The sequence below is a fragment of the Lithobates pipiens genome, unplaced genomic scaffold (genome assembly GCF_037356315.1).
Source record: "Lithobates pipiens isolate NorthernLeopardFrog02 unplaced genomic scaffold, aLitPip1_a1.2 Scaffold_13, whole genome shotgun sequence".
In the NCBI taxonomy this organism is placed as follows: Eukaryota; Metazoa; Chordata; class Amphibia; order Anura; family Ranidae; genus Lithobates; species Lithobates pipiens.
In genome coordinates this window covers 235,194,139-235,209,475 of record NW_027507718.1, presented here as the reverse complement: position 1 = coordinate 235,209,475, position 15,337 = coordinate 235,194,139, and the positions used below count along the sequence as shown (strand labels likewise).

At 46.9% G+C, this 15,337-nt stretch overlaps 1 protein-coding gene across 2 annotated transcripts in view; it reads right to left on the bottom strand.

Annotated features, from left to right (window-relative positions):
• CCDC158 (coiled-coil domain containing 158) overlaps positions 1-2,090 on the bottom strand; it is a 135,875-nt gene extending 133,785 nt beyond the window's left edge. For both annotated transcript variants that reach the window (XM_077476353.1, XM_077476354.1), the window contains exon 1: positions 1,947-2,090. In XM_077476353.1, the coding sequence (XP_077332479.1) occupies positions 1,947-1,956 (10 nt within the window). In that variant the 5' untranslated portion in view covers positions 1,957-2,090. The remainder of the gene's footprint in view (positions 1-1,946) is intronic.
• Positions 2,091-15,337: the final 13,247 nt, after the last annotated feature.

Here is a 15,337-nt window from a genome sequence, read left to right as displayed (position 1 = left end):
TAATCAAGGAAAATGTTTTTTATGGAAAAAAAAAGCATTTATAATGAATACACATCATTATTTAACACAGTCTGCCATAGCATTGTGTACAAAGAATAAATTTGTTTACTTTTGTTCCGTTTCATTTCATACAAAAATGAATTCGTATTTCGTTAGATTTGTAAACTTTTCGTAAAATAACAAAAGTTCGTTATGATGAATTTATCATTATGAGGGGCTCCCACCATCCCTGTGCTTTGCTGACTTCCTGGGTTTTTAACCTTGAAGTTCGTTAACTTTTTGTAAAAATAACGAATGTTCGCTATGATGCATTTATCATTATGAGGGGTTTCCACCATCCCTGTGCTGTGCTGACTTACTCTGATTGGTGAACAAAACACCAGTCACATTTCTGTTGTAACGGAATTTGGATACGAAATTCGTTAACGAAATTTCGTATTTCGTATAAAATTTGTAAGCATAGAAATTCTCATAGGGTTCCCACCATCCCTGTGCTGAGTTCCTAGGTCTGTATACCTGCTGTGCCCATTATGAGGGGTTCCCACCATCCCTGTGCTGAGTTCCTAGGTCTGTATACCTGCTGTGCCCATTATGAGGGGTTCCCACCATCCCTGTGCTGAGTTCCTAGGTCTGTATACCTGCTGTGCCCATTATGAGGGGTTCCCACCATCCCTGTGCTGAGTTCCCGGGTCTGAGTGTACACCTGCTGTGCCCATTATGAATGGTTCCCACCATCCCTGTGCTGTGCTGACTTCCTCTGATTGGTGAACAAAACACCAGTCGTGTTTCTGTTAATTTGGATCCAAAAATCCGAAAGCGGTTCTCATCATCCCGGTGCTGACTTCCTGGGGTTTTAACTTTTAGGTCCGTTAACTTTTCGTAACAATTACGAATTTTCGTTATGATGAATTTATCATTATGAGGGGTTCCCACCATCCCTGTGCTGTGCTGACTTCCTGGGTTTTAACTTTTAGGTTCGTTAACTTTTCGTAACAATTACGAATTTTCGTTATGAATTTGGTTCCGAAATTCGTAAAGGAAATTTCCTATTTCGTACAGAATTCGTATGCATAAAAATTCGTATTTCGGATTCGTACGAATTTCTGGAAATTCATGTGAATTTTCGTTTCGTACGAAACTAATCGCACATGTCTATCTCTTATAACAATTGCTTATAATAATTTGAACCATAGCAGAAACACTATGGTAAGCTCGTAGAAAAGTAGCATAAAAGTAAAATAAAATAAACAACACCACGAAAAACATTACACTTGGAAACAGTCCTGTTGCTTTTAAAACTTAGTGTGGCAGTGTGTGGCCCTGTCTGCACAACCTCAGCACTTTCACATGCTTGGCAGAGGGTCGTTCTCAGTGGAACACAAGTACTGTGATTACTGCATCTATAGTCCTTTGATACTTCCTCCAGTTCCGTACATAAAGGTGGAGTGTACAGGAGCTTGGAATTGCACTGATCACGGGTACAATGGTTTGCAGGCTCATATGCAAAAATAAAATAAAAATAAAATGTACATTTTTTTTTTGCTAAAGGTGGGGCTTTTAAAGTAGAAGAAGAAACAGCAGGCAAGGTAAGTCCTTGGGAAAGCTGCATCTGAAATAAAACTAAACTGGCTGGAGCAGCAGTAGGATCATGTGTCACTGTCCTCCAGGTTGGCAGCTGCAATCACTGCACTAATGTACAAATAGTACATCAAAAGTAACAAAAGCAAAAAAGTAAAAACGTATCGTAGTGCTGATTTGAGGCTGCTTTGATTAGAGCCAGTAACTGCAGAGTCACAGTCCCCTTCCCCAGTGACAAGGTCCCTAAACAGGTGCACAGTACAGTAACTTAATACCCCAGACAAGCCAATCTTCTGCCGCCTTTTGGGCACAATGCAGACAAATGCTCATCGCCCACATCCCCACACACATACAAGATGAAGCCTCACCTATGACCATGCCACTCCGATAACAGGACCAGGGCTCTGCTGTGTCTATGGCAGTGGGGGGTGAGATGACGTGCCCACCCCCACCCCAGCTTGCTCTGTCGGTTTAGTAAAGACGCTTCTCTGTTGTCATAGAGACGCTCCAAGCCTAGAGGGTGGAAATCAATCTGCCCATCCCCTTTCACTTTGTTCTGAATAGGAGGAATTTTACTTCTGTAGTTCTCAGTAACTGCTGGAAGCTTCAAAACACAGCGCTACTCCGAATGGCAGAATTCATCACTGGAATTGCTTTAGGTTATATACAGGTGACTTTTTCAGGTAGTTAGGAAATCTTCCTAAAATCTAACAATGTGCTCTTATTGGAATTTAGTTGTTATATAAAGTTCATCTACTGAAAAAAATAAAAATAAAAGTGTACAGTATTTCTATTTGTGCAGCCGAATTGGGATCTACTTTTATATAAAAATTCATATATTGCAGCTTACCATTCTCTAGATGTGGTTACTCCATTAGTTTTCATTTTTGTGTTTTTTTCCCTTTTGTTTTCAACCGGATATCTGGTCAAGTCAGTAACACACTTCCTGTCTTGAGCTGAACACACTATGAGAAAATTGGAAGAAAAAATCCTTAGTTTAGGACAATATGTGTTCTTCTACATATTTTTGGTAAACAAAAATAATAAGCTTATATTGATTGGTTTGCGCAAAAGTTGTAGCATCTACAAAATAGGGGATAGATTTATGGCATTTTTATTATTTTATTTTTTTACTAGTAATGGGATGGGATTTTTATCAGGACTGCGACATTATGGCAGACACATCGGACACTTTTGACACATTTTTCAAAAAAACAATGACAATTATACAGCTATCGGTGCTATACAAATGCACTGATTACTGTGAAAATGTCACTGGTAGGGAAGGAGTTAACACTAAGGGGCGATCAAGGGGTTAACTGTGTTCCCTAGTGTGTGTTCTAACTGTGGGGGGAGGGGACTGTTTAGGAGGAGAGAGAGATCGGTGTTCATACATAGTACGAACACACGATCTGTCTCCTCTCTTACACACACAGATGTCGGTTCTCTCTCTGTCACGAGCGATCACGGAGCCTGGCGGTCATCGCGCCCCTAGTGACCAAAAGTAAAAGTGACGTAACATAACGTAATTTCACCAAGTCATGCCATTCTCGCACAGTAAAAGTGCAGAGGCTGGTTGGCAAGCGGTTAATGTGTACTGTTTTCGAACAAGAAAAATCAGATATGAGAGACTGCACGTGATCAGAATTAATAAACAACAAAAAAAGGCCTTTGTCATACAAGAATTATCGTACATTATTTCCATCCTTGGTTCCGATGTATTAAAGCTAAAGTGATTGTAAAGCTTAATTTTTTATAATTTTTTTTAAAATAACAAACATGTTATACTTGCCTCTTCTGTGCAAGAGTTTTGCACAGAGGGACAAAGATCCTCCTTTTCTGCGGTCACCCTATGGCGCTCCTGGCTCCTCCTCTTCTCGAGTGCCCCGACGAAGAGCCTGATTCCATGGAGGCACTTGCTACCAAGTCTTGCTGCTGCTGCGTCCATTGACACAGACAGCAGGACTTGGCCCCACCCTCCCGGGGTCACTGGATTTGATTGACAGCAGCTGGAACCAATGGCTGCTGCTGCTATCAATTTATTCAATGAGGACCTGAGACAGCACCTGTGGCTGCCAAGCTCGTCCCCTTCGCTGGAAGGATCGGGCTCAGGTAAGAAAATGGGGGGGGGGGGGGTGCTGCAGCACAAAAGGTTTATCACCTTAATGCATGGACTGGGAGTGAAGGTCTGCCTGAAAAAATATAAATAAAAAAATGGCTGCTTACCTTTTTACTTTGAGAAAATTTCTACCTAGCTTGTCTGGTGTTGCATATTTATTGATTGCAATGCTTTTGAAAATGCCCCCGTGTTTTTTTAAAGCATTTATGAATGCTTTTTCAACCACTCTTTGGATTGGGAAGTTGGAAGGTTGCCTGGTGTTGCTATTCTTAAAGATGGTTTTAAGGATGACAAAACACCCCCAAGTTGTCGAAAACTGTGAGCAGGCAGCTCAATATTGCAAGAGAGTCTCTTCTGCAATAATATACACTTACCTGTCTACTCACATTTTTCTATTGAATCAGGGCTTGACAATTTGAATCTAGGAGCCAGCTAAAATAGTTAGAAGCCATTTTTTTTAAATCAGCTGCCCAGCGCCCAGAACTGCATGTCCAGGGCGTTGGGCAATAAGAATTACTTATGCCTAGTGCCAAGTGAAAAGGGAATGACTTATGAATGAAAATGAATAAATAAATAAAACAAAACTTTGTTATAACATTTTGCAAATAAATAATTTTTCTCTTTCGCTGAAGAGGTTGCACTGATGGGTACTGATAGACTGCACTAATGGGCACTGATAGGCTGCACTGATAGGCGGCACTGATGAGGCTGCGCCGATGGTCACTGATGAGGTGGCACTGATGGGTGCTGATGAGGCTGCACTGATGGGCTGCACCGATGGGCACCACTGGTGAGGCTGCACTGATGGGCTGCACTGAGGAGGTGGCACTGATAGGCTGCACTGATGGGCACTGATAGGCTGCACTAATAAGGTGGCACTGATGGGCACTGATATTTGGCACTAATGAGGTGGCACTGTTAGACACTGATAGGCAGCACTGATGAGGTGACACTGATGGGAACTGATAGGTGGCACTGATGAGCACTAATGAGATGTCACTGACAGGCTGCAGGTACTGATAGATAGGCAGAACTGATGGCCACTGATGAGGTGGCACTGATAGGTGGCGTTCCCTGTCCACTCAGCGGTGGTAAGGAAAGAGTGACAGATCAAACCCGCAACCTCCACCCCAGCTGTTAAACTGGGAAGGAGATGTCGGAGGTGGGTAGGCAGTGAGAGCAAGCAAGCGAAGCCCTAAGCTGCGCTCATCACAGTACTACCCACCAGAGGAGGGCACTGGTTTGCACAAAGGAGCATGTATCACCTATCCAGCAGGCACACTGAGGGGAACTGCATAGTAACCAATCAACTTCCATCTTTCATTTTCAAGACTTAACAGAACAAGCTGAAGATAGAAGCTGGATGGTTGCCATGCGCAGCTGCTCCAGGTTCTGTGTGCACGAGTTTTGATGAATTCTCCCTCAATGCCAAAGCAAATCTATAGTCACAGCATATACATTCATTGTAAAAACAAAGAGCATTCTAATAACAATACAACGTTATATATGAGAATCCATTTTAAGCTTACCTTAAACATCTCCTTTCATGTTGTGAGTGCTGCCTGTCTGCTGGCCATCTCTTTCCACAACTTCCTGAATTCTTGACATGTGATGGCTCTGTACGCCATGTGATGGCACTGTACAGCACGTGATGACTCTGTACGGCATGTGATGGCACTGTGTAGCATGTGAACACTCTGTTAGCCCTTGTACACATGGTTGGACATTCCAACAACAAAATCCGTTGGATTTTTTCCGACAGATTTTGTCCGAAACTGGTGTTGCAAACACGCGGTAGGACAAAGTTGTCGGAAAATCCGATCGTTCAGAACGTGATGACGTTTGTTCGTTGCGACAGGACTACGTTGCGGCTAGTGGCCAATAGCTTTGGTCTCGTAATATGATCTGAGCATGCGTGGCACTTTGTCCGATCGGAATTCTCTACAAACGATCCGGCAAAGTCCGATCGGACCATGTTGTACAACATATGAAGGCTCGGTACAGCATGTGATGTCACTGTATGGCACGTGAAGACTTTGTATGGCATGTGATGGCACTGTGTGGTTGGCAATTAGGACACTGGTACTGGTTTACACTGGTGCCCAGGTTTCACTGGTACGGGTGTGGCCGGTGATCAGGAGGACACTGGTACTGGTGGTGACTGTTATAAGAAGACTGGTGGTGGCCTACACTGGTACTAAGTCAAACTGTACTGGTGTAACCGGCGATCTGGTGACACTGGTCCTAAATGACATTGGTATTGGTGTTTCCAGTGATCAGGACACTGGTACTGGCTTACACTGGTACTGGGTGACATTGTTACTGGTTTTGCAGGTAGTTGGGACAGTGGTGCTGGATTACACTGGTACTGGTTTTAGCAGTTGTCAGGAGACTTGTGCTACCTTGCAGTGGTACAACGTGACACTTTAATGGTGTGGCTGGACATCAGGTCACTGGTACTAGATCAATAAACAAAAAATAAAAATCACAAAGACTTTTACACACCTTAAACTACAAAAACAATTTATTGCTTTAAAAAGCGATGTACAGCAATTGTTAAGCACAATGACCCAAGACCCCCCACATAATCCAACCCTCCCCAAGAGTAAAACCAGACACACTGTGTAGAGCAAAAATATACCCCCGTAAGACCGAGGGTCAAAAAAGTGCAAAAACCCCACAATAGGCAAGCCCTCCCTCCACAATGCAAAGCACCCCCCTAAAATCAAAAATGATGGCTCAAAGCCAGCTAAAACGGGATCCCTGCAGCTCATTCCTAAAGTGGAGCAGTGTATGTCTGTGTGAAACACATATGACATGTGTCACACTATCCCGCAGTGTAAAGATGCACAGAGTAAAAACCACACTCTATGAGATCTACAAAACTACCCTGGTCGTGAGTCCGCCAGTCAATTGGGCCACGTCCCTTCTTTGACGTTCTCCTCATATTTACAAATTTAGGATCTTGCCCTAAATGGGTGTTTTTGCAATAGCAGAATACACCCAGAGTATGTAAACATGTATCTTAGAGCTGCAGAAATGGCGAAAATGCTATTCCAAAAAAATGTTTTTGCCCTAAAAAATTTTTTTGGAATAACACAATAGAAGAAAAATATATAAATTGTTTAACACACACCTCCACATATGCGGAAAACACTGCAAAGTTTTTTTTTTTTGCAATAGCAGAGTTTCTGTACAGAGACAGAAACTCACGCTAATGGCTGATTATTAAGAATGCATGCACTGTATTGTCACTGTAGCGGCCATAACTCTTTGCAGGACGGCCTTAACTTTTTGGGCTTAGCGGTTATGTCCACTTGTTACGTCCGCTTGTTCTTCCTTGTCTAGGGGTTCCCAGGGTTGGTACCCAACAACTTTGAACGCTGACACCAATAAAGTCCTTTTGAAAGGTTTTTATTTGGTAGGGGTAACATCCAACAACACAGTCTCGTATGGGAACAGAGGGCAAGGGTGAACAACTCAGGCACTTGAACTGCAGATATAACAAAGTCTCTAGTACCACCCAGAGAGTAGCCACTCGCAGCTGGGCACTTCAAGGCTGAACAAATCTCTAGCCAGAGATTATGGCAATCAGCGCTTCGACTCAGAACTTGTGAAATCTGACCTTGAACAAGTTGTAACTGAAAGTGAACAGGAACCTTTTTCTTCATTACCTGGAACGTTCTCTGTTTCCTTGGTAGTACTGTAAAAAGCATGAATTCATCAGTGTCCTTCACAACTCAGTAACCAGACACTTCTCAGGATGCCAGCTTGTTGGCCCTCCTCCGAAGAGTCCTCCCCGGTCACTTGCACAAGCTGCGGTGTCCCTCCAAGCCGAGAGCACACCCGGATGCCTTGAATCCTCCTTCAGTTACCACGTTTTAGACCAGCCGGTTCAGAGACTCGGGAACAGATCCTTACCCCAGACCAGGCGGGTCTATTGGGGTTAACCAACCGAAGCATGTTGCAGAGCGACGAACGCTCCCGTGACCGGGACCCCTCGTGGGGCTACCCCAGTCTAGAAGCAGGAACAGACCGCTAGGGCCTCACAAATGAACTACACATAACATGTGACCTCAACATCTTAAGTACCCCTCCCCAGACACCTCAGCGGGGCCTGGCACACCCACCGATTGGCTCTGAGGAAGCTGATACCCAAAACGTCCAACCAGGCCTGGTTCTGGCCTGTCAGGTGCACCTCACTGTACACATGACAAGGCAGAACTCTAACACAGCCCAGTCAAACTGATGTCAAAGTTAACCTACATAATTAACCCTCAGAACCCATTACACTGATGGGCACTGATAGGTGGCACTGATATGCAGCACTGATGGACACTCATAGGTGGCACAGATGGGCACTCATAGGTGGCACAAATGGGCACTCATAGGTGGCACAGATGGGCACTAAAAGGCAGCACTGAAGGAAACTTATGGGTGGCACTGATGGGCACTGATAGGTGGCACTGAGGGACACTGATAGATGGCACTGATTGGCATCACTGATTAGGAGACACTGGCAGGTATTGCTGGTGGGCATTAATTGGCATAATGTGTGGGCACACATTGCCACCCATGACCACCAGGGATGCCTTACCGGTGGTCATCAGTGGTGGCCATTCCTGGTGGCATCCCTGGTGGTCCTGATTGGGCATCCGAGGGGGGGCTGCTCTGATAAACAATCAGCACAGACCCCCCCTGTCAAGAGAGCCACCGATTGGCTCTCCTCTATTTGCGTCTGTCAGGCGTGAGTAAGGAAATGCTGATAAACAGCTCTTCCTGTTTACATTGTGATCAGCTCTGATTGAACACGGCTGATTGGGTGGTAAAGAGTCTCCGTCGCGTCTCTTTCTCCCAACCCCCGTTTCCTTTTTTTTTTCTTGTTGTGGCACTAACACTATATAAATATGTGCGATTTCCAGCAATGATAGGAGTGGGGGGTACAAAAACACCTTGATTGGGTCAAAAGTGTGTAGGTATGAGTGTAGGGGAGCAGGTAGGCTCCTTAATACGGTTTCACCTAGTATTAAATACACTAAGCCCCTGTACACACGGTCGGACATTCTGCCAACCAAATCCGTTGCATTTTGTCCGACGGATTTTGTCCGACGGATTGTGTCCGAAACTGTTGCATACACACGGTCGGACCAAGTTGTCGGAAAATCCGATCGTTCAGAACGTGATGACGTTATTTTGTTACGACTGGACTACGTTCAGGCTAGTAGCCAATAGCTTTGGTGTAGGAATTTGATCTGAGCATGCGTGGCACTTTGATCAGAATTCTCTACACATGATCGGAGTATGTCCGATCGGACCAGTTTGTCGGAAAATATTTCCAACAAGTTGGAAAATTGGGTCCGACGGATATTCCAACGGAATCAGTCCGATGCATACCACACACAGTCGGATTATCCGACAACACGGTCCGATAGGACACATTCTGACGGATTCTCCGACCGTGTGTACAAGGGCTAAGAATGACATTTGAGAGTATGTGTTGGGGTGGGTATGGAAAGGTCATGGGCGTACCCCTATGGGGAAGCCCTGTTGGACAGGAAGGGAGGGATCTGGGAGGGAGGGATCGGGGTGGGCTAGGGGATAGGGAAGTGAGGGTGGGTAGGGTTGAAGATAAAGCTCAGACACCAATTATATTCACATGGTTAAATATACACTGTATGATATATAATATATGTAAGATGAGGGGAAAGTGCACAGATGGGGGTAACTACCAAAGGATGGGGCGGGTGAGCGGTTTGCTAGTGGCTTTAGGGCCTCGTTGCTATCTATTTACTTACCACGCGTTCACTATTGGAATGGCCTTTCACTGTTATTTAAATTTTATTCCTATAAGATTCGATGCAGGCTAAAACGCTTAGTGTAACCTCTTGGAATGTCCGAGGTTTGGAAGATCCAACCAAGACAGCTTTGGTCTCGTCATCACTGGAGTGGAAAGGGCCTGGACTGCTCTGTTTGCAGGAGACTAGGGGTGAGCTTGGTGTTAGCGTCGAAAGCATGTTCGACTCGAACACCGGCTGTTTGCCCGTTTGGCGAAGCCAGAACTCTGTGGGCCGTTCGCGCCAAATTCGTGTGGCGCTCACGGCCCACAATGCACTGTGCCATCGCAGTGCATTGCTGACTCATGATTGGCCAAGTATGCACTGTGACCCCGCATGCTTGACCAATCACAGGGCCGGCAGTGAGGAGAGCCATGATTGGCCACAGGCAGGATGCCTGTGGCCAATTATAGCTCAAGCTGTGTAGTACAAGCCCCACACTATATAAGGCCGACAGCGCGGCGGCCTTGTCTAGTGTGTTGGCGTCTGCAGGAGTTACTGGGTGTTCTCTGTGTACCTTCAACGCAGTATACACCGTCCGTTATCCACCTATTTAGCGTTATTGCTCTTCTGTAATTGAGCTATCAGCCATCTGCGGGAGTTTCTGGGTGTTGCCTGTGTACCTGAGTGCAGTATACACCATTATCCACCTATATAGCTATATTGCTCTTCTGTAATTGAGCTATCAGCCATCTGCAGGAGTTTCTGGGTGTAGTCTGTGTGACCCGATTGCCGTATACACCATTATCCACCTATATAGCTATATTGCTCTTCTGTAATTGAGCTATCAGCCATCTGCAGGAGTTTCTGGGTGTTGTCTGTGTGCCCTGAGTGCAGTATACACCATTATCCACATATATAGCTATATTGCTCTTCTGTAATTGAGCTATCAGCCATCTGCAGGAGTTTCTGGGTGTTGTCTGTGTGCCCTGAGTGCAGTATACACCATTATCCACCTATATAGCTATATTGCTCTTCTGTAATTGAGCTATCAGCCATCTGCAGGAGTTTCTGGGTGTTGTCTGTGTGACCTGAGTGCAGTATACACCATTATCCACCTATATAGCTATATTGCTCTTTTGTAATTGAGCTATCAGCCATTGCAGGAGTTTCTGTGTGTTGTCTGTGAGCCCTGAGTGCAGTATACACCTTTATCCACCTATTTTGCTCTTCTCTAATTGAGCCATCTGCCATCTGCAGGAGTTAGTTGGTGTTGTGTGCCTCCATCACAGCACAGTATACACCGGTATCTACCCTTTAATTCCTGTTGTTCTATAATAAAGGCATCTACAGGAGTTAGTGGGTGTTGTGTGCCTCCAGCACAATATACACTACCCAATTGCTGGTTTTCCCATCTCCCTTCAGGCCATTACCATGTCTGGAAGGCCAACAAGGAGAGGCAGACAGGCACGAGCCAATAAAAGAGGGCAAGCAGGCTCTGTGTCTAGAGACAACAGTGCTGGTCGTGGACGAGGTGCATCGTCATCAGTACGTGGCCATGGGACACGCTTGTCCTTATTTTCGGCAGCTGGACGTGTTGAGTCGCATCATGCCGAAGACTTGGTAGAGTGGATGACCAAGCCCTCTTCATCCTCCTCATCCTCTCTCACCCAGGCTCAGGGTACTAGCAAAGCAGCTGCCAACGCATCCTCTTCCCTCATCTCAATGTCATCATCAGTGACTCCTTCCCTAGACCCACCACGTCCTCCTGAGGAGTCCCCTGAACTCTTTGAGCACAGTGTTGGGTACATGCTCCAGGAGGATGCCCAGTGTTTTGTAGGCTCTGATGATGATACTCAGCTAGAGGAAGGCAGTAGCGTGAGCGCAGAGAGAGGGGATGCTCAAGAAGGACAGCAATCTAGCAGTCATGCTCCACAAGCTGCAGCATATTGCCCGGTTTGCTCCAGCGATGAAGAGGTAGGGTATGATGAGGGCACTGACTCCACCTGGGTGCCTGGTAGGAGAGAGGAGGAGGAGGAGGAGGAGGAGGCACATCTCCAACGAGGCAGGATGCCCTCCGGGGGCCAGCTTAGGAGCAGCACACCGACAGAATCACACCGCAGAGCTCCGCCTGTGCAGGGCGCTGCCTCTGTGCGTTATTCTAAAAGTTCTTTGGTGTGGGCCTTTTTTGAGACGAGTGCATCAGATCACACCGCTGCTATTTGCAACATATGTCTCAAGTGTATCTCGCGTGGCCAAAACATCAGCCGCTTGGGCTTGACCAGACATATGTTGACCTGCCATGCAGCTCGTTGGCAAGCGTACCTCAAAGACCCACACCAAAGAACAAAGCGGACCTCTCCTTGCTCCTCATCAGCTGGGATCTCCAACCCCACTAGACCTTCAGTCCTCTCTGAAACCTGCTCTGAGAGGAATGAAGGTGTAGAATTAGGTGTGTCACAGCCAAGTGCTTCCGTGCACTCTGCTAGCAGTACACCCACGTCCGATTATAGCAGGCAAATGTCCCTGCCCCAGCTGCTGGACCATAAAAAGAAGTTCACTCCCAGCCATCCACATGCCCAGTTGAATGCTAGCTTAGCTAAATTTCTAGCACTTCAACTGCTACATTTTCAGTTGGTGGACTCTACCCCCTTCCGTGAGTTTGTGCACTGTGCGGTTCCTCAGTGGCAGGTCCCCAAACGCCACTTTTTCTCACGGAAGGCGATTCCGGCTCTCTACCGGCATGTGGAAGGCAATGTCCTTGCCTCGCTGGACAGGGCGGTCAGCGGTAAGGTGCATATTACCGCTGACTCATGGTCCAACAGGCATGGACAGGGACGTTAGCTGTCTTTCACGGCCCATCGGGTCACTCTTCTGGCAGCTGGGAAGGGTGCAGGACAAGGTGCAGTAGTGTTGGAGGTTGTTCCGCCACCAGGCCTCCAAAATGCTACAACTGGTTGTGACACACCTCTCTCCTCCACCCCCTCCTCTTCTTCTTCCTTCATGGCCTCTTCCAGTGCTCTTTGCTCGGAACCAGCGGTGCTCCATAGGCATTCAAGGTGCTACGCAAGTACGCAGGCAAAACGATGCCATGCCGTGCTTGCGCTGGTTTGTTTGGGAGACAGGAGCCACACTGGGGCAGATATTTTGTCAGCTCTGCAGGGGCAGGCCGAGAGGTGGTTGACGCCACACCAGCTTAAGCCAGGATTGGTGGTTTGCGACAATGGCACCAACCTCCTGTCCGCCCTCTGACAGGGGCAACTGACCCATGTGCCCTGTGTGGCTCACGTCCTTAACCTGGTGGTGCAGCGGTTCTTGGGCAGGTACCTGGGCTTACAGGATGTCCTGAAGCAGGCCAGGAAAGTCTGTGTGCATTTCCGCCGATCATTTAATGCCTGTGCTCGGCTGGCTGAGCTCCAAAAGGAGTTGAACCTGCCCAAGAACCACCCTATATGTGAAATGCCCACCAGGTGGAACTCAACGTTGGCCATGCTGCAGCGGCTGCACACGCAGCAAAGGGCCATCAATGAGTACCTGTGCGACTACGTCACCAGGACAGGGTCAGGGAAGCTCGGTTTTTTTCTCACCACGCCAGTGGGGCATGATCAGGGCATGTATGCACTGTCCTGTCACAGTTTGAGGAGGCCACAAGGATGGTGAGCAGTGACAGTGCATGCATCAGTGACACCGTACCTCTTGTCCACATGTTGGAGCATACGCTGCGTGGAATAATGGACAGGTCACTTGAGGCAGAACAGAGGCAGGAAGAGGAGGACTTCCTTGCCTCTCAAGGCCCCCTTTATCCAGACAGTGTTCCTGCTGTCCCACCCATCACACAGGAAGAGGATGAGGAGGAGGATGATTGTGTCAGCATGGAGGTGGAGGCTGGCACTCAGCATCAGCAGCAGTCTTGTAGGGATGATTTACAGTCCCAAGAAACCCGTGGACTTGTACGTGGCTGGGAGGAGGTAGCTGCGGATCATGTTGTCCTTAGTGACCCAGAGGACTCCGGACCGAATGCCTCAGCTAACCTACGCTGCATGGATCAAGAAGAGGGACCATTACTGGCTGGCCACTCTCCTTGATCCACGATACAAGGGTAAGGTTGCCTTCCTTATCTTGCCGTCGCAGAGGGAGCAGAAGATGAGACATCTCCGGGAGGCCTTGCAGAAAGGTCTGTGCAACGCGTTCCCAGAGACTGGGAGGTTACAAACTCCTGGTCCTGGACAAAGTGTTGCTGAGGCATCGGTCAGAAGGAAAGGTGGAGAAGGTGGCCGTCTGACCGATGCGTTCAGAAATTTTTTAGTCCGCAGCCCCAAGGTATGATCGGTTCCAGCAACCATCGCCAGCGTCTGATTTACATGGTGCAGGAATACCTAGGGGCAAGGTCAGACTTGGACACCTTTCCCACCGAAAATCCTCTGGCTTACTGGGTCTTGAGGATGGATCACTGGCCAGAGCTTGCACAGTATGCAATTGAGCTACTGGCCTGTCCTGCATCCAGCGTTCTTTCGGAACGCACCTTCAGTGCTGCTGGTGGCTTTGTTACCGATCACAGGGTGCGCCTTTCCACCGACTCGGTTGATCGACTGACCTTCATAAAGATGAATCAGTCTTGGATCACCCACAGCTACCAAGCACCTGAAGCTGATGTAACCGAATAATTTTTTTTGAAATATCACATCCCTTCAAGACTGCCTATGCTGATGCTGAGTGACTGTCCTGTTATGTTGACTGTCTATCCTCTTCCTCCCCCTGCTGATATCTTGGAAGAACATTTTTGGTTCTGGGTGATGCCACCAGCCCAATTTTTCAGCCCCTGTTTAACAGGGGCTTTTAATTACAATTTTTGATGCAATGCTTTGCAGCAGGGTTCACTCCTGCACTACAACTAGAGTATATGGGAGAGGTTGCAGTGCCTAAGGCCCAATTTTTCAGCCCCTGTTTAACAGGGGCATGTAATTACAATTTTTGATGCAATTCTTTGCAGCAGGGCTCATTCCTGCACTACAACTAGAGTATATGGGAGAGGTTGCAGTGTCATGGCACCAGCACCAGTGCCTAAGGCCCAATTTTTCAGCCACTGTTTAACAGGGACATGTAATTACAATTTTTGATGCAATTCTTTGCAGCAGGGCTCATTCCTGCACTACAACTAGAGTATATGGGAGAGGTTTTAGTGCCTAAGGCCCAATTCTTAGCCCCTGTTTAACAGGGGCATGTAATTACAATTTTTGATGCAATGCTTTGCAGCAGGGCTCATTCCTGCACTACAACTAGAGTATATGGGAGAGGTTGCAGTGTCATGGCACCAGCACCAGTGCCTAAGGCCCAATTTTTCAGCCCCTGTTTAACAGGGACATGTAATTACAATTTTTGATATAATATTTCACACCTGGGCCCATTCCTGCGCCCACCGAGAGTAACTGTGAGGACTTACAGTGTTGTGGCACCAGCGCCACCACCACAACCACCAAAGGCCCAATTTTTCTACCACTGTTCAACAATGACATGTAATTACAATTCTTGATATAATCCTTCACAGCAGGGCGCTCCAGCGCCCACCAAGAGTCACTTTGAGGGCTTACAGTGTTGTGGCAACACCAACATCTTAGGCCCCCATTTCAGCAGAGCATATAGGGCAGGCCCCTACTTTCAAACATCCAACTTACAAAAGTATCCTACTTGCAAACGGAAGAGGACAACAGGAAGTGAGATGAAAAAAGACGGACGGCAAAAAAAATTATACAGGACTGATAACCCTTCCCTCTGTTTTCCAAAAAGCTTAAAAATAGATTTTGGACTGGAGCTACACTTTAACCACTTGACCACTGGGCACTTAAACACCCTTAATAACCAGACCAAT